The sequence below is a fragment of the Aphis gossypii genome, chromosome X (assembly GCF_020184175.1).
Source record: "Aphis gossypii isolate Hap1 chromosome X, ASM2018417v2, whole genome shotgun sequence".
In the NCBI taxonomy this organism is placed as follows: domain Eukaryota; kingdom Metazoa; phylum Arthropoda; class Insecta; order Hemiptera; family Aphididae; genus Aphis; species Aphis gossypii.
In genome coordinates this window covers 2600952-2628183 of record NC_065533.1, presented here as the reverse complement: position 1 = coordinate 2628183, position 27232 = coordinate 2600952, and the positions used below count along the sequence as shown (strand labels likewise).

Sequence of the window (27232 nt, the reverse complement as noted above, 5' to 3'; positions counted from 1 at the left end):
AAAATGTGGGAAAAAATATATTCTTATTTATAAGAAAAATAAGATAAACAATTGAGGTGGTTCGTGACGTATCGAAAGTTCTCCAAGAGATACGTAATACTAAAAATGTTGGGAACCATTGCTTTAGATACTACTTTAAAGAGAAGTTCAAAAGATGAAATATAATTTTTAGAGAATATTTAAATATTTTATTTTGTATATATATTGCAATTATATTTCAGTATTGGTGATAGTAAAACATCGCTGAGTAATATAAAAAATATTACGTTTTAATGATTACTTATAAATAATTCTAGTATGAATTTCTTAGAAATTAAATAATTTATACTTCCATCATTAATGTTAATAATCATAATTGTGTTCGAGTCATTAGAATCGATGATAGTAATAAGTATAAGTATACTTATAATACTTATAATAGCTTTATAATGCTGAAATTATTTTATAGACCCTGATTTGATCTTATCCACACATGATTCATGATTATATGAAGTAAATCACAAACTTAAAAGTTAGCAGGTATTTTTAAAATTTTTGGAATATTAACTGTAAAACAGATAATCATGATACATTTCTGATAAACCTCGATATGGTAATAATTGTTAAAACTGGGACAATACACCGGTTTTGTCGATTTCCATTTGATGATATTGTTATTGTATAGAATTTTAGTATTAGGTACCTACCATAATAATTAATGAATTAATTAACGTTTACCCGAAAAAATGTTCTTATTTTACCGATAAAAAGACATAAAATATTTTCCATCTCACTAGTAGTCATAATGAAGACTGTACAATATTGTAATGTCATCATATTATTTATAATTTTCTGAATTTGTTAGTTACAATTATCAATCGTTGAAAAAATCAAAAAACATAATTACTATATAAATTGTAAGTTAATAAAAATAATTGTTCGAATATTGTGAAGAAAAAATAATAAAATTTAAAATAAGTATTTTAAAATAATGTTTTGTGTTATTCTTTCTTTCCCTCTTAAAATTGTAGGTAGTGAGACTGTGTCACCGCATCACATTACGAGCTGCCACTAGTATGACTTAACTCAATAACAAAATATACACTTCTCGTCGACGGGAATTTCGGTTAATAGTATACATTATAATTATTTTAAAGCTGAGAATATTTTTTTATTATTATTATTGGTACTCATTTTACGATATCGGAATTTAATTTCAGACGTCAATGGAAATAAAGTGTATAACCGTATTACATCATAATATATGATCATAACACACAAAATATAATGACATATAATATCTGCTACGAAAGCAATAGTACGTGATGTAAATAGGTAAGGTTGTATATATGTGTATGAGTATTTACAGTTTTTAAGAAAATTGAAAACCTGCATAAGAGTTTTGAAATTTATGGCGAACCATTTCCGGTGGGATGTATAATGTTTCAGTTACTTTATTGTAATTGAAAAAAAATCGTTTCAGGTAGATGTAGGACGATTTCAAACTTAAACCAGGTATTCATTTTAATATTTGTATACAAGCCTGATAAAATATTTGTAAACTATTTTCTACTTATCTTATACACTATTTAAACATACTAATATATTATATATTATATATGTTTTGGAAAATTGCATTTTAGAAATTAAAATCGACTATTATCGTAAGAGTTTTAATATATTTTAATGTATTTAATGTATTTACCCATCGTATCTCATAACTCAATAATATTATTACACAAAAATCCAATACATTATGTATTATATTATTATATTTTTTAAATTCATATAATTATTTTTTTTTTTTTTTTTTTTTTTTACCAAAATGAAATATTTTATGGGAAATCCTGTTATAAATTATTATTATATTGTTTTCTATCATCATTTTTAATTTTGTTATTTATATAATATTAAATATTTATTATAAATAATTCTTTATACTAAACTCACGATTGTAATATGTAATTCATCAATATAATATTATATCAAAATTACGTATTGGAGCATAAAAAAATCTCTCTTTCTTGAAACATTTTTATTATTAAAATATCTGTTTACTCAGATAACTGCACGGGTGCAAAAAAAAAGAAATGATGATTTTGCGAAAAAAAATATCAGATGGTCATACATACATGCAATGAGTTTTTTTTATATACATTTCTAATGCATCCAAGATATTTTATATTTAAATTCAAATACGTCTAATATTGTAACAAATAAAATTTATTTTTCATAACTGTATATTATTGAATATATAGAATAGCCTAACCTAGTCTTGACGGAATATTGTAAGCAGAATTTTATATAAATTAATAGAAAAACAAAGCAAATTTACACTCTATATGGGTCTTAAAATTGTAAAATAAAAAGGCAAAAATATTATCAAATAACTAATTTTTAACGTGACCTAATTTTCCAGAAAATACTATGAAATTTTATAAAAATTATCATCAACATTTCAAAAGTATAAGCAATCCAAGGATATATTTTATATAAAAATAAATTAACCAAAATTTATGCCGCTTTCTTTACTTATAGGAATTATTACTTATTAGTTATTAATAATGGACAATCAAAACTTTTTAAAATGGATACATTTCATTAAAGTACAATAACTGTGAAAATACACATAGTTGTTATTTACACAGATTTTTAAAAATTTTGATAAATGTTGGTTATTTAAATATTTTTGTTGAGATTAGCAAGACTATACTATTTATAGTTTTATACCCATCATCAGCTACAGTTAAAAAAGACCATTGAATTATTTAAAAAGTTTTCATGTTACTCTTACACCATACATCACCCCCCCTCCCCGCGTGACTATTGCATATAAGTAGGCGGCAAGTCTTTTTTTTTCCGGGTTGAATCGACGACCGGGAGGGAACCGCAAGGCGGCAAGTCTTATTTAATATTAGAATAACTGAAATAGAAAAAGCGCTGCCAAAAATGGGCAGTTGGAATTAAAATATAAACTATAATAATAATTATAGTGTATATTATTATAGTACATGTATGGTGTTGAGCGTTTTTGTGATTAAACTATACCATTCTCTGGTAATGTCATGATTTCATAATATTGTTAATTAATAAATACCTCAAAACAATTAAGATATTTAGATCATTTTCCGACTATCAGATATTAACATACAACATTGGAAAATGGGAGAAAATTTTTAAAATTATAAAGCCAGTTGAGAGAAATAGGTAGAAAACTGAAGGCACGTTTGTCTATTCACTATTGTATCTATGTCTACTTACTAAGCGAGAGAGTTTATCTACACTTGTATATACGGCACGAGGATAGTATAAATGTCACAGATAAAATATTACGCATTTGTATTTATATATATACAGTATATACGTACTGTGGCTTGGACTGACATCGGAAAAGGATTCACCGTGTGCGAGACACGGCAACGGATATAAGTGCACGAGCGCCCGAAGGGATTCAGTCGTAAGCGCCCGAAATAAAGGAGATAAGAGTGGAGACCGAACAACGTCAGTCCCAAAAACCAACCCACCCCTTCATCTCCTAGTTGATATTGCATTCCTACTCACATTTCCCACATTAACGAAACGAAATGTGATGTGCGCTATAGCGATTCTGTTTGTAGCAAATTACGTAGCAGCAAACTTACCAATATATAATTATTAATTACCATTAATTTTTGAGAACCTATACATTATATTTATTATAATATTATTGTTTGGAAAAATAGCATTTAAATGGATCAATTTTTACCATATTAGAAATTTAGAAATACACATTTGTATTATTGATGTATTAATCGTATCGCTTCACTTCTCTGGTTTATTTTAGAAGTGTAATATTATATATAGGTAATAGGTACAAGTGCATAAAATATAGTCAAACAAGGAAAATAATTTTTATTGATTTAGTTAAAAATTAAGTGTAGCTCATGGAAAATTTTTAATTTTCAACATTGACCGAGTACTAATAATAGGTACTATGTGTAAAGTAAAGGTAGATGTAATTTTCTATCATGTATTAAAATATAAGGTCTAAAATACTTCTAACATGATACAGTGTTATGTTATGTTGAGCTGTACGTAAATTATCATGCTTATGAAAATATATACCTAATAATAAATTAATATAATATATATTACATAGTAATTCAGATGTATTGCTCAATTTTATAACACATTTTTCAATTCAAAGGGAATTTATAAATAGTTATGAAAATCGATTTTTTACCTGTTATTTCCTTGACTTTTATTTTTTATTTTTACAGAATTTTTAGAATTCAATACATACAACACTTGTTAGTATGCTGTATGCCGTATGTCACTCCACCTATTTTTCTTTTTACACGTATTCGTTTTATTACAGTGAGCTTTATAAAACGATTGTACATTTTTTATTCCCGAAACACGAACAGTGATGAAATTTTACAGTAGCGCGGCAATTTTTAACTTTTAAGACTGCTAAAATGTTAACAATGTATTATTATTTTGTGGTCGTCACTTGTTGATTTTATTAAAGTGAAGTAATCAAGTTGTAAAATTGTTAAATTGAACGCTTAGATGAAAATGTTTGGTTTGTATAAGCACATTAACGCAGATTGGTCAAGATAGTTAGTTGATTATAAAGCAATATCATTGAAATAAAACAATTTAGTAAATTAAATACAACAAAAAGTATAAATAGATACTCAGTGTTCCAAAAAACCAAAAAGGGATACTTTCTCATAAACGTTGTTGTTCTATATTTTTATAAAGTGCCTAAGCTTTAAATAAAATTATAAGAGAGAATAGCTATACGAAATACAGCATTGCTTCGATATATTTTTCGATTGATTGTCTAAAGTTCAATTTCGTATAACTTTGGGTTAGTGTTGGTCTTAACTTAAAAATGACTATTTTTCCAATCAACTAATATCTACATATTCATAATGTGTTAGTAAACCACTAGTAATTTACTTAATGTATTTGATACCTATCTTTAAATCAACATCATTTTTGTGATTTAAAAATTAACTTTTAATTTAAATAAAACTTAATTTTTTCCAATGTTATTTTAAAAGTTTGAAATATGTTTTAATTAAATTGAAAACTATTTTTTATGAGTTAGACTTTTAATTTTAATTCTAAATCATTTTTATAAACTTAATCTCAATAGTCTATACTAAATACTCAATAAATATTTATTTAGAATTTCTTATTTAATCATAAAACTAATAAAGTATGTGTAAACATAAATAATAATTAAAATATTATTTTTGTGAAATTTATTACTAGCATGTAAACGCATGTAAACCTTTTATTGATGGGTACTATGGGTTAGGTTAGCTAAGCCTCGTCGCGAATCAGACGATCACAGACCGTCGCCGGAAAGTCTCAAACGTGTTGTTCATAATCAACTTCATATTATAATTTACTCGCGTACGTACACGATGGTTGTAATAATACTACTAGTACAATACAATATACTCGCATTAGTCGTGTTTTAACCAGCGGGCCGCCGTTTATATGAATAGCCAAATAATAATGACAGAATGCCAGCCCGGCGCGGTGGTCACATCCCTTTGCTGCGGTACTCTGTAGGGCACACGTATACGATATTATATTTAAAGGTAGATGCTATATATACTATATCTATGCACACTGTGATAAACACAGTGGTGTTTTATGTCGGTCGTGTAATCCCTTTACAACTTTACCGTTGAAGGGAAACTTAAGAAATTAAATATACAACGACGACCGACGTAAACTTTTGTATTTTGAAGTGTTTCACTCGCGCAAAGTGGGGTGTGTTTTTTATGACGAGGTCGAGCCCCTAGCTGCCGAAAGCAATATAATATCCTCATCACAACCGACAGACAATTTAACCCGTTTTTATGAAAATTGTTGTTATTATTATTATTACTATACAGCACAAACCCCCGTTGCGCGCATCGTGTTACACGTTTTTCAGACATCTGTTGCCCCGGATACACACATACCAAATAAATACGTCTATATACATAATATTATCATCGTTGATGTTTTGAGGGTGTACGTCGTTTTGAAAAGTTTCGCCTTGGCATAATAATATTGTGGTGGATGCAATTTCGATAAAAACCTGCCTTATGTGAATTTGATTGAATTACTGTTTATCATTTTTGGGAAACACAGCACATCTCGTTCGCGTTATTTTTTTTTTATGCTGCTGCAATGTCGTTTATACTATGATTTATACTTCACGTCTATACCGAAGCAAAATAAGTGGTAGATATCATTGGATAAGAAAATCGTGTCTCTATATGGAGAACCTTGATAAAAAGGCTCTCTACTTACGAGTTTTTCTAAAGAAAATGTACGAACTATTGTATTTCCATTAAAAAAAAAAAAAAACCGTGGAATTTGTATACAAAACGTAAATGTATGGAAAAATATATTATGATTAATAATATATAATTTTGGAAAAGAACCCTAATGGATTGGTTTTTTATGAAAAACTAATTTCCATAATATATAACCGTAATATATTTTAGCACTAGTGGCGAGCTGTGTACATTTTGACAAGCAGAAAAAATAAAAATTTTACTGAAAATGTGAGGTAGATAGGTATTAGGTACAGTATGTGATACAGAATAGTCATAGGTTCCTAAAATACATAACTAATATACTTCCAAAATATTCACTATATCTACTTCAAGAACAAAACATTTGTTTGAAACTTACCCTAATGGATTAAGAATAAATAATAATATTAATTGATATAATTATGATAGGTATATTTATTTATTATATCTATAGTAGTTTGAACGTAGAACTAATACCAAGAATAATCTGTACGATTTGAGCTGTGTTTATCAATATAATAGCTTTTGAAAATAGTGTGAATATGAGAAAAGTGCATTTATTTCAGGTATAATAATTTTATTAAACTCTATAATATTTATAAAAATCAGAAACTGTAATTTCCTTTGAATGTGTGCACATTCTGATTTTCAAAACTTCAAGAGTATTTCTAAGTCAACACAGCGTGATTTTTACGGGATAAAATGAAATAATAATGTATTATAGTTGTTTAAAACAAAAATATATTTTATCAATTAATGATATAAAAATATACTAAATATATATTAAATTGGGCATAAAAAAATAAAATACATTAATTATTTCATAAAATTCTGTTTAAAAATAATTTAAAAAAAACTTATATAATAATAGGTTTAAAAATAACTGTGTAATTAAAAATTTTGTAAACATGGTTAAATTTGCATATATATATAACCATAAAATTTACAATTATACTACGATTTACTTAAAATTTCAGACATTTTTATTTTTTTTTTTTTAAAGCAAGGTGGTAAAACATAGTATAATTGTCAGGGAAAGAGCAAGAATAAAATATTAATAATACATTGTATTTTTTACGAGTTAAAGTTTTAATTTCCTAACCTATTGTCATTAATACATATAGTTTAATAGTTGAGACACTATTCGTTGGTATTTTAATTTAGATACATAAACATTTTCAAAAAAAAAAAATTACAAACTAGTTCTTTGAAAATGTACAGTAAAAAATGAGGCTATAATTTTAATTTTACCAAACGATATTCCTTAAATACATACAAAATCTTAATTAAAATTATAAACTTGTAGTACAATATTCAAAATTCAAAATTTAATTTAACACACAACACATTTAACGAATTAAATCGGTGTAAACGTGTTTGATTATTGATTAATCACCCTCTGTATAAAAAACATACATATATATATGTGTGTATATTAAACTGCATTTATATAAATAAACTCGACTAATACTCAAGTGTGTTACAACTTAAATAGAAGTTTTCTAGTATGATTTATTTATATACAATTTATAATATAATATGCGCAATAAAATTATATTGTACTACTTTAAAAGTTTTATGTCAGATACATACAGAATACGGAAAATGACCAGCATGGTCTTTATGGATATAGCATAACCAACATACATGTGTACTACACGTCTGCTTTTTCAATATTTTCCCAAACAAAAAAATCACATTCCCCAAAGACTAACTTTTATCTCAGATAGTACTCACTGTGAAGTCTTAGTGTATAAACTTTACTTAACTTCGCAAATAAAAACTTTGTGGTAAGCTAAAATATATTTCAGAAGTAACATGTGTGTACGTATACGTATTGACGAATGTGATGGTAAAAATTATTTATCCCCTTCCGGCTCCCACAATTACCTCTTTTTCAGGGTGATTGTACTATTAAAACACTATTTTATAATAAATTATTTTATTTTGATTCCATTTCTGTTATTAAGATTGTAAAATTCTTTTAGTTTTCAAAGATAATTAATCTACATTTTATGGTTTATTAATTTATATAAACAGATGTACAGTGGCTGAGAAATGTAATATGTATTCAAAATTACACAACATATGCACTTATATATTTCTAAAACCTAAAAATATGTTAAGTATACAATTTTGATTTATAATAGCCAGTAAGTATTACCTCTTACGTATACTAAAATTGTCCTATTTTAATGAAATATACTTAAATATTTTTTAATTATGATAGTGATTGCTCAATTCATACGTTTAAGTTAAATTTACATTAACCTTATTTGCTTTTTTTTTGCATTAACATATTAAATATATTAGAGTTCTAAACTTTAAATGTATAATCTTATTCAATTTAATTTTTCAAAACATTATAACGTATTTCTTTGTATCAATAATAATTAAGATATTAATTTTAAATTTCTATACAACATTGGTTCGAACTGTATATGTATTGACGTACTCAGAAAACAAACAACGGCTTTTCGAAAGTGGAATATTTTTTAAATAACAATAGAGTTAATTGATATAAACAATAATAAAAATAATATATACATTTAAATTAAGGTCAGTGGATAACTTTTTTTTTTTAAAAAAAAAAAGGCATAAAGTATATGTAAGTACCTACTTATGGTATTTCTATTTCTTTTAGATTTCATAACAAAATTGACAATTTTAAAATGCCTTCAATTAATTAATTTATATACCACTAATTACACATATTATAAATAAATATGTTCATATTATACAACTGTATATACTTACTACCTACTGTTTAATAATTTATATCATATTTACGGTATTTTGGAATCGATAAAATAAATAATAAATAATCTATTTTTGTTGTTTGTTGAAAATTCACCTCAATTAAAAAAAATAATAATAATAAAACACGATCTAATGAGACGTCTGAGTTATAAAACTAAAATGGATTTTTAGGATAATTTTATTATTTTTGTTCTTCCTTTCGCAATACGTGAAACACAATGAGTAACTACCATTCAAAGAAAAGAAATAAAGGTCCGTCCCACGTCAGAGTTTACTTAGTACGAAGGAGAAAACAAATCAACCAAAACTGATCATGTACATGAATATTAAAAGAAGATAAAAAGAAGGCAAATATAGGTGTATATATATATATATATATAATATGTACTATATGTGTATATAATATTCACGTATCTGCCGCTATAGCAGTGATGGTATATGTATACGCACAAAAGCTACCCTCGGTCTCCGTACATATACGTATTATGTAATATATATTATATGATATCGGAAAGCGAATTAAATTGCCGAAGGGCTGATTTTAAATAAATAAATCCACGACCTGACTCATCAAAGCGAAGTATTTGCGTAGATACCTACCAGTCACCGTATTTAGAATCGGTTGTAATTTAATTAGAGTTCGTAATCAAATTACGTTGATTTCGTAAGCAATTCGAAGAAAATAATTGCGAAAAAAGGCTATAATACAATATCAATATACCAATACATATATTTTTCAATATCTATTTTTATTTTTAGTTATTTTTTAAATAGCATATTTACATAAAAACTAAATCAGTTTTCGTTCGTAGTAATTCACGTAATTCGTATACCGTCATAAATATTATAATAAAACAAATATTTTTTCGAGGTATCGAGTATTAAATTCAATCCTTATAGGATATTACGATTCAATCTAATTATAATCACGATCTTATAGTTCGTAACGTTATTGAAATAATATTATAATTATATTACCGTAATCCAAGTATTCATTCATTACTCGCAAATAAGCATTGCCAATTTAATTACACTGTTGATTTAATACATTTAAATTTTAAAGCAAAAAAAAAAAGAAAATGTACTAGGAAGATGTTATTATCGTTTTTGTGAATATTTTGATTTATGAAGAAGTTTAGCAAAGACAATTTTAAATATAAATCTAAATTATTACAGATATTTTTAATGTCGTTATTGATATTATTGGTAGTGGTTTACTTAATTAATTAAAAACATAATAATAACAAGTAGATAATTCATTTCAAATGTATTAAGTAAAACATATCTAAACGAATATGCTAGTATCATTTTAAACCTAAACAGTAATTATAAAAATTAAATATAATACAATTTTTGAGAACATCTCATAATGGGGGCTTACTGAGTTGCCTATATTTATTTTGTGGTACATAATAGCAAAATTATCGTATTGAATTATTTTTTAATTAATTAATTTATAATAATTATTTTCAATATTGAAGATTTGTAACTAGTCAAAAAAAATATTTTATACATTGATGCATGCCTTAACAGATAAAATGAGTTTAAATTATACCTATAATATGGTTTATGGTAAATAAAAAATAAAGCAATTTAAACTAAGACAATTATTGGATCGGTTAATTTTCTAAAAACATATAATATTATTTTTCTTTACTCGATAACATTAAATAATATACTAAACCAAATACTTTTTAAGTTATATTTCACTGTTATATCGCACTTTTAATTTTAATTGTATTAATATTTAATGTAAATTGGGCTCACGATCGTATTTATGGTTGAATAATTAATATATATAATCGTTTATTCTTATGAAAACCAAATAATAATGATTATTAATAAATGATTCGATAAGACTTTATTAAGCTAATAATATAATATTTTTATGGTAGCCACTAGCCATACGAGCACAAAAATATTCGTACACAACTGATATAACTCACTACACTACGATCTCAACTACAACTAAAACAACCTATCAAACATCAATTTAAGTCAAATCTACTTTATAAGAACCAACTTTATACTTGAGATATAGGTTAAAGAAAAATTGAAACGATTTAATGTTGTTATGTATGAAAAAAATATCTGTTAAGCATATTATAATAATAATATATTGTGCCCTTTATTATCCAACAGTAAACATTGTAGCACTCGTTTTCAATTTTTTTTTTTTTTGCACAAATAAGTATCTTGCATTATATCCTTTGTTCGGTTAAATTGTTATCGTGATGGGATGTTTCACATAATGTATTTCGCAATATTATTATCGTCTACCCGATTCTCTGCAATCGTTTTGGTCGTTCAATTTCCACGTTATCTGTCTATACATCAGCCAATATTTTTCAATTGAATATTTTATCGCCACCAAATAGTCATTATTTGCTAAATATTATAATCAAGTGCCTATTTATAAATATAAATTTATCGCTATTGTTTTATTTATTTGATAATTGATTGTAAAGTATATATATTTATAAAATATATTTTTTAATTATAACACAATTTTGAACATATACCATTTTATTATTTCTGTCATCGGTATAATGTATTACCTAAGTATATATAAAAATGAGATTATGAGAGAACCCCCTTGTCTACGCAGAATCTCGTTCACAGAACACTGATTAGATATTCTTTTATTGAAAATCAGTAGTAACTAGTGAGAAATGATTATACTGAAAAATATTTATTTTTTTCACATAACACAATAAATATTAATATTAAAGAAAAATATTAATATTATGAAGCCACAGAGCAAATATTAAAATTTAAAAATAGGATTCAAATACATTTATGATCAACTATGTTTGATATTTTTTAATATTATGATTATTCTGAGTACCTATTTAGTACGATTTTGACCTAAGTCTAGTTACTTTGTTCAATGTCTAAAAAACTTTTTTTCAAATTTTAAGTGCTCGTAAAAAAAAGTAATAAAATACGTTTATAATATCATAGCAATAAATGTCATGCGAATGACTTATAATCTATATATTATACGATATTTGTTATGGTTTTAATAATACCATAAGCTGATCAACTGTATTTAAATATACATTAAATCATCGTGAAATTAAAAAATATTATTCAAACCAAACAAAGTTTAAAATTACTAAAAAAAAAAAAATAAATTTAGTATCATTTCTGATTTTCAGGACGTACCTAATCATGAACCTACAGAAGAAAATAATTTTACGATTACGACTATAATTGAAATATGAAAACCTTATGAAATATATCAGTTATCGATATACCTATATATTATGAACATTTATTACTATTCACCATTTTCTTGATTAATTGTTGATAATATACTCGTATATATATAATGATAATAATGATAATGATAATATATTGTATATTTAATATTTATTTATTTCAAATTTGATTCCTTTAAAGCGTCTGTGCTTGACATCTAATAAAACTTTAATCTTTCCATAAAATTAAAAGTTAATTACAATAAATAAATTATACAATCCAAAAACATTAGAAATTTAATTTATGAATTTATTGCAATCAGCAATTTTGTTGTAACACAGTAAGTCGCGATTATATTAATTATATAATTATAATTATTTGGTTAATTTGATTGTATTTGTAAATCAGACTTAAATGTATTTAGTTATTTTAGATGCTCTACCTAGTTGTAAACATCATCGAAAAAATATGTCTGATAAAATGCCAAAGATATGAAAAATAAAATTCAATAAATAAATATTTTGAATTAATAAGCGATAATTTAAATTTTTACTGTAAATTATAGATGTTGATGTATATTAGGAAAAAAATATTGAAAATCATATTATTTCAATATAATATTATATCTAATATTTATTTCAAATTTTTCGAATTTAGCTGAACGCTGGTTAGCGATGTTAATATTTATACGACCGCATACCTTTGACACACCCATTTGAGTGAGATTTAACGAAAAACAATGGCATACCGAGTGTATGCAATACAAACGTTGATATATTATATTTATTCTCGAATAGTATAGTTAAACGAATGTTTTTATAGCAATTTAAATGGAATTGAATTTTTCTTTTGCGTGTGATTATTTTTATGGGTAAATCGAGCGTTAGATTTAAACTAAAGGTTCGCAAATTCATGATTAATTTATTTTATTAATCTAATTAGTCTTAATAAATTACACAGTTGCAACTTTATTTCTCTCATAATACTATTACGTTACTATAGATAGATATTATATACACCGTATTCTCCATATTGTAAGTACTATATTAACTATTAACTGCAACTGGTGTTAATTATTTGTCAAAAATTGGAAAGGAAGGTATTTTTGCAATTTTTCATTACCAATACCTACATAATTACAATATTACATTGGAAAAACATGAAAGTATCTGATGACTGATATACAAAATGTTTTTTTACACGCGTTACGTCGATATTTTAAACTCAAAAATAAAATATTATACGATGACCAAAATGTCCAATGTAACTGCAGTGAAAAATCCAGTGTTACATAATATGGCGTGTTTATTTTAATATGTTTTACGATATACAATATATACTGCAGAGTAGAATATAGTATGATTCTTATAAATAGTTATTGCAGTGCTACGATATCGTATTTTGTAATCGTTGTAAGTAACACTTAAATTAATTTATTTATTAATTAACACAATTTCAGTTAAGTAGGTTATGTGTATTATTATTTATAAATACAATATTGTGTTTACTGCAAAATGATGTGCCTTTAATGGGGATACGAGTATATATAATATTACGCTTTTGTAAAACTATCTTTTTTTTTTGCAAACTATTTTCCATTTCCCCGATTTTGTATCCGTTATATTAAATTTCATACATTGATGGAACTTGAGAATATTTTAGAACTACCTCTATATGAAAAAATTGTCCACTACACTTGAAATAATATTCGCTTGAAAAATCACACGTTAAGTCTTAATTCCCTTACAACATTAATAAAAGTAGGTATCTAATTGTTAATTATAAATTATTCACTTCATAATAAATCAAGAATTAGAAAAAGGTATATTGTTTTTTTTTTTAAATTTTGATTGAAAAAAATTTTAACAAAGATTTAAATATCGTATTTATACGACGGACTACAGTGTGAGTAATAGATACATGCAATTTATTCACAAAGTATGCCCAAGCGAACATATTAACGTATCTTTTAAAAGCTTATTATAATGATGATGAGTGACGGCGACATTATGCGTATGACATGTCATTATGTCATTATGACGTGTACTTACGATAGGTTATCTTGCACCGTTCATCCTCGTCAAAACTGTTCATAAGTATAATTTTAATAATATTGAACATTTTAAATGATCACTTACTAAACCACATACATATCATATACGTATATTCTGATTAAAAGCTCAAACTCAAATTGTTTTACAACATATTATATTATATTATTAACAGAAAAATGAAAATAAAAAGTAGAATTCAGTTAGATTAGTATTTATTGTAATATTAACTTACTATATAACTCCGTTGTAGAACACTTGTTAAATTTTTTGTTTGTTATGGTCAGTTGTGGAATATAAAGAAAGTAATCAAATCTTTTCATTCAAAATGCAGTATCAGTTTTAAATAAATCATATTTTCATAAGTTTTAATTGATTCAAATTATCAAATACTCAAAAATTAGTAGAAGAATAAATTATAAAACAAATAGATATTATTTTTATTGTTTTAAATACATATTATTACATATAATTATTTTGTTTATTATTTATATCATTATCATTATCATTTTTTTTTTTTAACAACAGACAAATATTATAATGTATTAATAAAATATACATTTTTGTTTATCACTAAAACAGATATAGGTATGTATAACATGTAAAAGCCTTACATAAAACACGGTTGGTCCTCCACAAGAAAAAAAAAATCCTGGCACTGTTAAATACAATATTATAATACCTATTATATAGATATAATATACCTAGTTGAATAATGTGCAAGTGCACCGTTCAATGTTACAATTTTATAACATACTCATTATAGTATATTTTTTCACGAAAAATCTAAATTCTACACATATTGCCGGCAATAAACCTGGAAATAGAGCAATTTACTAAACTAAACACTCTTCAGTTTAGCCCGGGACATATATACAATATATATACATATAAAGTATATTAAGTTAAAAACATTAATAAAAAAAAGTTATGTACAAAAACCAATTGACAGTGCAACAATAAAAATAATTTGTAAGTACAACTATTTAGGTACTGAACAATTCATACGCATAATATACACGCAGTATATATGTATATAATGTAAATTTATGCAAATATATCATTTGACATTATTTTTATACGCAAAGGGTCATCTTTATTATCATCAGTGACAGTAAAAACAAAAGGAAAAAATAATTGAGAGAAATATATATAATATTGTACGTAATCGTTTAGATGAGTAGTCTGGCCGACGCCACAACCGTGTATCTAAACGTTTGTTTTGTATTCTTCAAACGCAATCACGTTATTATTTCTTGATGCTTTTTGCACTTGGTACGAAAAAAAAGAAAAAAAAAATACGAAGGAAAGAAAGAAAACGACGTCGTCACCCCGCCGCCATCGCCGCCACTAAATCCTCCGATGGGAAAAACTTAAATCGTCTTTTGAATTACACCTCGTTTCGTATAATATAATACACTCGGTGCGTTTAAAATAAACGTTGTTATTTAATATCCCACTCAAATACATACATCTATAAACAATACAGTCCTATTCTACATCATATAAATATATCATAACATAATTTTTGGATGATTTTTATTTTGTCACTCTTACTAAATAAGTACCTAGTCTTAAAAGATGTCTTAAATTTTTATAAAATTCCGAGTATATTTTCAAATATATTGCTAAGACAAAAGAACAATGTTAATGAAACAACGATATGATACTTAATTGTTTATGCTCATACAGGTTTAAACAAATGTGATTATAAAATTAGGAAAAACCTCGTTTTATTTGAAAAAAATAAAAAATTAAAAAATTAAAACGGATTATATTATGTGTTCAGTTTTATATAGTACATCCTTTTGAATTTACTCTTCATTATAACCGCTTGAATTAAAAAAACCTAATATTTTGCAATTTGCATCACGATACTGTTCTGTTTTGGTTCTTATTGGAATAAGAACAATGCGATTATATGATATAATATATTCATTAATGTAGGTACCGTTACTGGATAGAACGAACACATGTCTGATAAATGATAAAACAAGCTAAGCGATATGGAGCATTCTAGTTGTATACCATATTATGAGACAACCAAAATTATTTAATAATGAGAAATTTGGTTTATAATTTTCGAAACTAGACACATTTACTAACAGAAATATTAGAAAGTAGGCACTAATAAGACTAATTAGAGATCTTTTTTTTTTTTGTAATCGAGGGACTAATAAAATGTGTGTTGAACAAACAAAAAACAACATGTTTCTGACTATTATTATTGCTTATCGAATTTTTTTTAATTTTGATACAGATAAAACTATTAAAAATGCTATATTACTTTTCTTTTAGTTTTTTTTTTTTTATATAGATAAATTGGCTATACGAAATAAGGTAAAATTAAGGTACTTAAAAACATTTATTTGACACTATTAATTTTAAAGTTATTTTCAATTCAGTGTTTTATTTAATATTCTTTAACTATAATTTATCTATAATTAAAGGTTTTCTTTGAATAAATACTATTCAATAATTTCTCAGACTATTCAAGTAAAATAATATGGAATATAAATATAAGGGTAAATGTAAATTGCCCTTATAAAATACTATTTTTACTACCAGCTCACTATGGGCGCAATTTACAATCGCTCAAATATAATATGACAGTCTTATTCCTGGAACCATTACAAAAGCCAAGAGCCAAAATCAAGCCTTAAGTTAAGAACATTATATGAAAATTTTAATTTTACTCTCCTGAAAAAAGGTAAAACTGTAGCTTAATCTTTTTGTTGTTTCTAGAAGAATTATGTAGGAGTATAATATATCCTAGTAATACATCGTGATAGGATATACCTACCGGTAAAATGTAGCATAAAAGTAATTACTAAGATTTATGATGTAATAATATCGCTGGAAATATTATGTACAATATATTTTTTGTCGTTGTTATTTTTCGCTGTCGATATTTTGTTGGTAACTCAACAAGCTATTCTTGCTAGTATTCGATTTCCTTCACTCGCCTAATATTACACAATACATATAATACAACTACGTATATAAATAATAGGTACATCATATTTTTATTATATCTCAGTTTTGACGTTCTCGATTCAGTTGATATCTTGTACATCAGTATTTTTAGATCATATTACGCACATTTTCTGAACGTTTATTTATTATTATTATACATTTTGAAAGTATAATAACTCAAATGCGTTTTTGAATGATATCAATATTGAAAAAAAAAATAAATAACAAGACGATAAAATAACATAATACATTTGTATATCGAAAATACGTTTCTATAAAGGTATATACCAGGGGTGGCCAAACTACGGCTGGCATCTTCTCGTAATATTTTTATAACAAAAATTTGGTATTTTGAATTTATGTATTTAAAAAAGTATAATACTTTATTAGATCACAATTATAAGAAAAAATTACCAAAAAATATAGTGTTCTTGATATAATATTTAAATATGCATTTTTTTAATTTTTAATTTTTAATTATTTTCTTATTTGTTGTATATATATAAATATAATTATATAATAATAATGACCTTTCGGCTCTTCCATATTTATTAATATATTGCAGGGGTGAACCGTCCTTCATTTATAAATTACATCATAACATTTTAAAGTTTATCTTCTATATTCTATATTCTATAATTTATATGTATAATGTATATATAATCTATCTTATCGATATAATAATTGTTATCTGGTATTGAACATTGTTAAATGTCTAAATGTCATATTGCCATAGTATATAGTATATACACAAGTATGTACACGTATAGCTTTTAACTTTACCTGTTTGTATATTCGTATAGTGCTGTCGTTGAATTTATTATTTTTATGTTTTTGTAGTGCTTAATTATATGTCCGCAAAAAGCGTAAAATTTATGATGAAAATAGAAATTTTAACACCTCGTGGGAGAATGACTATTTATTTATTATTAATAAAATAAATGCTAATTAAAATGTATAATTTGAATGATTTTTTTTTTTTGCTTTTTATGATCTGGCCCACTAGATTTTAATTTTCTAAAAATTGGCCCTCTAGTAACTTTAAGTTGCCCATCCCTGATATGCCGGGTGACTCGTGAGTCTCTTCTCGCTGGCCTACCCTTCAATAGGTATCAATAACCAATATGACCAGTACCTAGAACCTAGGTCACATATATTCATATATATATATATATATGTAATATGTATATATTATAGATATATAGTATATACATACAATATAATTGAAATTAGACAAATTCTTACATTTACTCATATTTTATAATTTAATCACACATTACGTAAATTCTGATTTTTGATGTTTTTAAGTTTTACGGAGGTTTCTATTCTTTGATTCCATATTTTCAAATACTTAAGTTTTATTTTATAAAGCTTAAGGAGTAGATTTTGGTAGTACAAACATAATTTTTTTAGTTACAACTTCCATTCAATATTTAAAAATGAAAATTATATGCTTAAAAACTCAACGTAGATATATAATAATAGTTGATATGTTACTAAAGAAGTTAATGCTAAAAATTATCACTGAATGGTTAATGAGATAATTAAGACATAATAACATACCAATATACCATCAACATATTTTTGATGGCACAATAAAGTTGCACCATGTATAAACATTATTTAATATAGTATTAAAGCAGATCATACGATTCAAATGAAACAGTAAATGATGCGAATTTCCCTAGTAATGCATTTTCATATTTTAAATAAACCGTATTAATGTATTATTTTATTATGTATGTGTAATATTCTCATTCTTATACAACTCGTAATCTGCGTTTATAATATATTAAACGTTTTTAATAACAATGAGTATTATAAAGTTTTAAATTTTTTTACGAACCTTAGTTATTCAATAAGCAGAACTAATATATTGATAAATGATTTGCTATAGCAAACTTGCAGGTGGAACAATATAACCACACATTCAAATAGATTATTTAATGATACTATAAATATGAACAAAAAAAATTTTTTTTTTTGTTTTAAATAAAACGGCGTAAATTGTAAATGTCTTACCACTGCCACATTATGCATATAAAATGTCTACAACGATGTTTTTAGAAAAGAAAAAATAATGAAATCTACAAACCATTAATATATTATACGGATTGTTTTCGGTGGTGGTGAACAACATGAAATCACATAGATCATAACAGTTACAACTAACAAAACGACGCATGTAAAAAACGGTATACAAATGAGGATAAGGTATTATTATTATTATTGTTTAAATAGTAAATTAATATTTAAGTTTTATAAAGAAAAGAAAATAATAGAAAATAATATAGGTAAGTGGGTTAAACGTTAATAAAAAAAAATAATGTAAATACAATTAATGTTTAATATTTTTAATTGGTAAATGAAAAGCGTATGTATAATTTCGTATTAAATTTCTAAGAATTTTTAACCAGCAATTTATTTTTATTAGAATTTACAGAAAAAAATTGGAAATTGAAAATGTATATTAATAATTCAATCTGATTTGAAATATTTATGACTTTTGATTATACATAAAAAAATGACTACCTATATAAATATTGATAGATATTTTAAATTCCTGCAGGTTTTTTTTTTGAATTAAAATAAAAAAAACAAAATCAATTTTGTCGATTACCGATTTTGCATAAAAAATACTATTTTTTTTTTTTTTTTTTATTATTATTTTTCAAAGTACAAATAATTTTTTACTTTTGATCTTTCCAAGTACTTACTTAATAGAATTTACTACCAGAAACCACTCCTTAAGTTTAAAAAACAAATTATTTTTACTGTGATCACAACCAAAAAACACACTTTATTGTCTCATACAGAACTTAAAAAATAGCAACACATATTACGAGGTTTGACGCCTATACCTCAGCTAGGAGGGTGCGAATTAGTGTCCAACCGTACTTTATTATTTTTTTTATCACCAATCCAAAATAAACTATATTCCGTTTTCATTTCAATGTTTTTTATAATAGATATCACTGATTGCGTATTGATAAATACTGCGGATATGTATTTGTTTAGATAGGCGTTAAGCACTTTTTGTTACAACATAGGTTAGACTTTCTATTGATATAATATTTTATATTATTATATATTATTATTATTTCACTTCCCAAACAGAATTGCAGTATCGACAGAAATCGAATCGTTTTTTTTTTATCATCACCATAATCATTTACCACCACATCATTATAAGGCCCGCTGATTTTGACAGATTTACAATTTTTTACTGCGCGAAGGTTTTCCGACAACAACATAATACCCCTACGTAGCTTTAACAGTGTGCTATACTATACAATATGTGTTAATATTATTACTATAGTAGATGACGAAATTTGAACTATGAAGTTTTGATTGGGTTTGTCATTTTGTAGGATTTTGAGTGCAATATTTAATAAGTCGATTCCACTAGAAACAAACTAATTATAAGAGAATCGATTAAAATAAATATGACAAAACAATATGACTTTATTGTTGGACCATTGTATTGCACAATAATTATAGTATTAAATATTATCTCATTTGATTTTCATGAAATTAGTGTGTATATATTAAAATTTGTGTGTGTATTCTTAAGAGGGTTAAAAAATTTAAAGTTAGGTTAGGGTAAATACTTTTAGCGTAATACTTTTTTCACAGTTAAATCAACGTGTAATTTGTGATCTAATAATAATGTTATACATAAATTTACGGTATTATTGGCATAAACATTTTTTACAACAATACCGTATTCCATAAAATCAGCCTATTAATAGGAAGACGTAAAGAACAATATCATTATTATTCGAAATTAGTTTCTGCACTACCTATTACAATATTTACATAGAATTTAATATACCTATTTATTTTTTATAATAACATTCTAGCGTAGGTTGCACTCTTTCCCTTAATGTTTTTTGATTTATTTGAAATTATTATATATTAATGCATCCGTATAAACATGCTCATTACGATTTTGACCATGTAGTCTAATCGGATTTTTCATACTTGTAAAAATTCACATCTTGTATCTGTGTAACAAAGAAGTATAGATACCATATAGGTAATGTATGTACCTAATGTTTTTCAATAAATAAGCTATCATACTAATATAAAACTATACATATTAATAAGTATTGAGGGAAAAAATATTAAATATACCATCTACCTCGTTTTGATCAAGAATCTAAATATTTAGAATTGTATACCTACAGCGAGTGTTTCACCTGCAGTGTAGCTTTAATCGTACTTTAATTAAACTATAGTTATTGTACTATATTTACTCGCCTCAATCTTTAAGGTTTACATTTAAAAACTGGCGAAAATCAGTAGTAAACTGAAGAACTTAAAACCATTGAACTATTTATATTTACGACCATCAATGGTTAAAAATAACGATTTAAAAATTTAGGGTGATTTCAATATAATATGTTTTTTAAGAAAAAAATAATATTTTATAAGTAATACAAGTATTTCAAGTTATGGCTCTTTGATGTAATACAAATTGTATTTAAAAAATATATATGAATACCTATACGAAAAAATACAGTTATTATTGACGGCGATGATAAACAAGATGGACAATATACCGCGGTGTTAAATAATATTACATATTATTATTATACATTGAGTTTTTTCTACGTTCAGTAAATATATTATTTTTTGTTATATTTTTGTAGTTAAGTGGGATTGTGATATAATTGGGACTTACATGACGTGTCCGACTCGAATCGTCATGTATTTGAATTTGTCAAATTATTGTCACAATATAGTTAGTATAACTTTTCTTGAGTTGTAGATATCAAGATATAAATGACGAAATATAAAGATGTAATTACGGGTACGTATTTAACAAGTTCTGCATATATTATATTTATATAGTTCATGTACAAAACATATTTTATTTTAAACTCTCAATACAAATGTAATTATAATAATGAAGAACGTAAATGATTAATAAAGTATGGCGTGCCGCTTGCAGCATCAAGCGATGAAGATTATTTTAGTAGATAGGACCGTAAATTTTATTTGTGAACATCAAAATAACGATGACATATTTTTACAAATTCTCAAAATTTCATAAACTAAACAACAATAATGAATTTAGAATAAAAATAACAACAATTATAATAGTAACAATAATAAAAAAAGAGTATAATATTGCAATATAGGTGATATGCATTATATTTGTTTATCAAAATTATGTTTTTATTCCTCATGAAGTGTTTGTTTAATACTTTAATATTTATAATAATTAGTTGTTAATAAGAACCTAAACATTGGATAACTAACTATAGGTCTAATGAATTTTAGGAGTCCTGTGGAAACAGATATCAAAATTGTTTCCTTTTTTTTTTTTTAATTATTATTATACAAGTACTTCACAATATTTTTATTTGTTTTCGAAAATTTTGAATGTTGTATATTGTTATTTTTAAATTAAATATTTATAGAAAATCTTATGATAATTAGTTAAGAATTAATACTAAGTTATCAATCTTGTAAAAATTAAATTTATACGGTTTAATTTTTAAATAATTTAAAATCTTTTTAGAGTTCACTTAACTTTAATGTACATTTTTCCCATAAAAAAAAATATTATTCCTGAATAGGAACTTTCAATAGTATAAATATCTGAAAAATATCAGCTCACTTTTTCATATAAATAATAATAAATACCTATATGTTTAAATTTAAGAAAAAATATTAATTATTTACATTTATAGGTCTTATATTACAATTGGCTGGTTAAGTTAAAAATGGTTAATTAGTTGAAAAAAAAACTAAGTTTTAGGATATAATATAGTTCTATATAGGTTTAAATCCGGCTCTGCAAACACAAAATATTTGAAAATCGCTTCGTACATCAATTATCAATTATCATTAATTATTATCAATCGATATTTTCGATAGAAATCATTTGGAAAATGTTAATTTTTAATCAATTCTGTTAAGAAGATTTCATGACGTCTTATGATAACATACAATTTTATATATTATAATATACTGAGATTTAATACTTAAGTTTTTAATCATATATTGTATTATTGTTGATTTTTTGTGTCCACCGGGTTATGATGGTAAATGCTAATGCTCCATTTTCTGTTGCTTTTCTTATCGATAATTCGATGAATTATAATTTATTATTATAGAAGATGTCGCATAAAATACGATTAAATCATAAATTATTTACCTACCCATTCCATTTGAATTAAGCTTATAGAAAATTAAAAGTCAATATATAGTTTAATTGGGTTTTGAAAATATTTGGCGAATATAAACAGAAAAATATCAATGATAAAATTATAAACATCGCTGAAATTACACAGCCTTTAAAATTACATCAGCACACAAGCTTGCAATAATTTCAATTTGATGTGACTTTGTTTTTTTTTACAAAGAAACCAAAAAATGTTCAAAAGAAGTCAGAAACAACACCACAAAAATATAAAATATGAATATATTTTGTTTAATTGTGATTGCAGCGCCGAATATTAGCTGAAACTTTATACTTTTCATATACGTTGCAGAGTATCTACATATTCTACCTAAAAATAATTACATTCTGCCAACACCACAGTCGAATAAAAATTGCTTGAAAAAATAACAATATATATACACACAGTTTTAGGATATGCATTGCTAGTTGTAGATAAGAAAACTTTGATTTTTTTTTAATATTTTTTTGAAGTTAATTTTACAGTTTGTTGTATACTTAAAGTACCTATACAAAAAAATAATAAAGTATTTAAAGTTTTTTGATCTTTTTTTTATAAGAAATATTGGGATTATAGTACTTGCTCTACAATTTTTAACTTAAGGACATTAATTTTAAAACGACTTATGATATATCTTTGTGATTCTTCTAGTCAGCTCAAGATTTTCATCGATGTACATAAAAATATAAATAGTTTAACACAAAAATACAACTTATAATTGAAAACGATAAAAAATTATTATTTTTTAGAAATTATTTCGCTTACAATTTTCAATAAATATATTTCTAGCATTAATACTATAATATATGCGTTTTCTCTTTATATTGGGAAAAAGCTACAATTAAAAATATTTTAATAAACTATAGCATCCGAGCTGAACAATGGCGATATTGGCTAAAATATAAGTGAAAGCCTATTAAGACGATAAGTAATAAAAATTCATTCGAAAGGGCATATAATATCAAATAGTTCCTCCCGAACGAAACAGCTCGTTTATTTTAAGTGCGATATTTACCCCTGCATAGATCGCTATTGCCATAGAACAATGAGTAGAGTAGGTTACAATTATTTTAACTAAATTTTGTTTTTCAGTAAATTTTAAGTCTATTCTAACAATTTAAATTACACCTATAAACTTGATCGATATTGACTCTAAAAACCAAATTCATATTTTTATTTTTATTTTAACTTCAAAAAACAATTTACACTAAAACAAGAATAAAATAATAGGTAGGTATAATATATTAATTACAGTTTATTTTCATAAACTTTGATGATATTATGATAATATTAAATGTTATTAAATTATTATATTAGTACCCTACCTACAAACATAATAATAATAAAATATTGTATATGTAACCAGGCTTAAAAATTAAAAATTACAAAAAAATAAAAATAAATACGAAATAAACTAAAAAAATACTTATGTGTCAAAGATTTCATGACATACAATAATAGTAACCCAACACAATTTAAATTTTGATAATGACGACTAGTGCTACAGATAGTAGTCGATAACGAACTCATTAGATTAAAAAACAATGTGTTACTTCAGAATACTAAAAATGTTAAATAATTTTATGGGTTCTTATTATTTTTTATATCTATTTATTTTTGGATGGATTACAATAGTAATTCACGGGACTAATGCAGAATTACAAAGAAATTGATCGGGAAAATAACTTTAAAACAATTTTTTTATCAACCTTGAAAGAAATTTAACTATAAATAATTTAAGATAATAATAATAAAACGGAAAGTTAAAATACAATCTATCTGTGCCAGTATTTACGTAATGAATTTGAAAACGAATAAGTATAAATATTTGTTATTGTACTAATAATCAATTTACGGATTGAATTACAATACTAGGAATAAAGGCACTTTCATTTAAAACCGAAGTAAGATATGACAAACTATTCAAACATTGTATAAAATAAATATTATTAAGTTATTTAATAAAATATACAGTAATAATCTGCTATTAAAACTTTGAAGTATTATCAAGAATAAATTGTTATTTTTTTCTTGTTACTGGTATTTTCATTTTTAAATTATAATCATATATGTGTGTATGTTATTATTATTTCTTATAATATTTTATTTGCCTTCTCGGAATATTTCTTAGAACGACCTATTTCCAATCTTTTTGATCAAAACCTTGTATAATTTAGTATTTCCCCCCAAAAAAGTAATATTTTGCATATAAATATTTTTCCCAAAAGGGCCAAAAGGTATTAATTCAGTATATATTACCTTAACCTTTTCATATATAACTTAAATATATTTTAACAATAAAAGTGAACGTATATCGTGTAATACAAGAATGGAAACATCACTCAAGGGGTATTGCTATTATATTAAGAGTTTGAAAAGATTTTTCTACAAACAATTTGTTATAAATACAAATTTTTCAAATATATTTTTATCGTGAAAATGATGATCAAACTAACTTTTTATAATAACAATTAACAAACCAATTCTGTAAATCATTTTTGTTTAAAATAATAGTTTAAATACGTTTTTGAAAATGACAACAACTTTCGAGACCCAATGTCAAAATAATATTACTCATTAACAAATTTAATTTTCAAGTATAGTATTTTTCTTTCCCAAAAAAAAAACAAAATATTTTGACCACAAAGTTGGTGGTTAAAATAGTATATTAACTGTTTAGTAAGAACTGAGTATTGTCATATTATTTGAATTCGTTAAAAATAAAATGTAAGCTCATAATTAACAATATATTATTTAAGTAAATAGTGATAATTTTTTTCGAGAAAAAAATGAGTTTTAATTAAATATTAGAAAATATATATTATAAGTAATAAGAAAAATAAAATCATTGAAAAAAATATCTTAAAGTATTTTAAATCACGTATCGAGGTTCAACCAAAATCAAATAGAGGTAGGTAGATACAAGTTTTTTTTTTGTTACCGAATTTTGATAATTATATGATTAACAAAACAAAAAAATAGAAAACCCTATATTTTTTTTTTTTAATATTACACTTACCTACATAATTTATATACTTATATAATATACTAAGTAGGTTCATATATATCAGACATTCGCTTTAAAATTATATTTACTACGGACATCACGCTTACCACTATCGTTTTTGATACTGTTATGGTAATTATAACACATCGTATGTTTTAAATAAAATCAACAAATTATTAATATTAAAAAATTGTATATTGTGTACTAACCGATCTTGAAACGCTCGGCGCTGCGGCGAAAATTGCGAGGACCGTTGCGATCGCGACCATCCTTTGGCGAAACGTACCCATGGCTCTACTACTTCGGTGCTGTGCGGCTGTGTGCTAGAGGTGATATCTGTGGAATGACTGCTAGCACGGCGGCGGTCGGCGGCAAGCGAAATCCGACCGGCTAGGGGGCGGTTCGGCGGGGTCGTGCGCTGAGGGTGTGTGCGCGCGCGATGGTGGCGCGATGAGCAGTCCGCCTAAATATAAAATGACAACAGAGACGACGGCGAACCTATTTTTGGTACTTATACATTATATTACGATATTGAGATAGAATACTCAAGCCAAAAGTGCAATTTTAATAAAAAAAAATTGTAGATGATGAAGCCCCTATTTTTTTTTAAAGTTATTCTTATGATAAAACGACGAGTAACTCAAAACCCCCATGGCCATACAGACATACAATCTACAATTAATCAAATATTTAATAATGGCTTCAATAATGTTTTTAAATAAAGTAACAACCACAATAACACATAAAAAC

General features: G+C 24.9%; 1 protein-coding gene across 1 annotated transcript in view; it reads right to left on the bottom strand.

Moving 5' to 3' along the window:
* LOC114132236 (mucin-5AC-like) overlaps positions 1 to 26842 on the bottom strand; it is a 241956-nt gene extending 215114 nt beyond the window's left edge. Inside the window, exon 1 of the mRNA XM_027997637.2 lies at positions 26692 to 26842. Coding sequence (XP_027853438.2) covers positions 26692 to 26772 — 81 coding nt within the window. The 5' untranslated portion in view covers positions 26773 to 26842. The remainder of the gene's footprint in view (positions 1 to 26691) is intronic.
* Between the last annotated feature and the right edge of the window lie 390 nt (positions 26843 to 27232).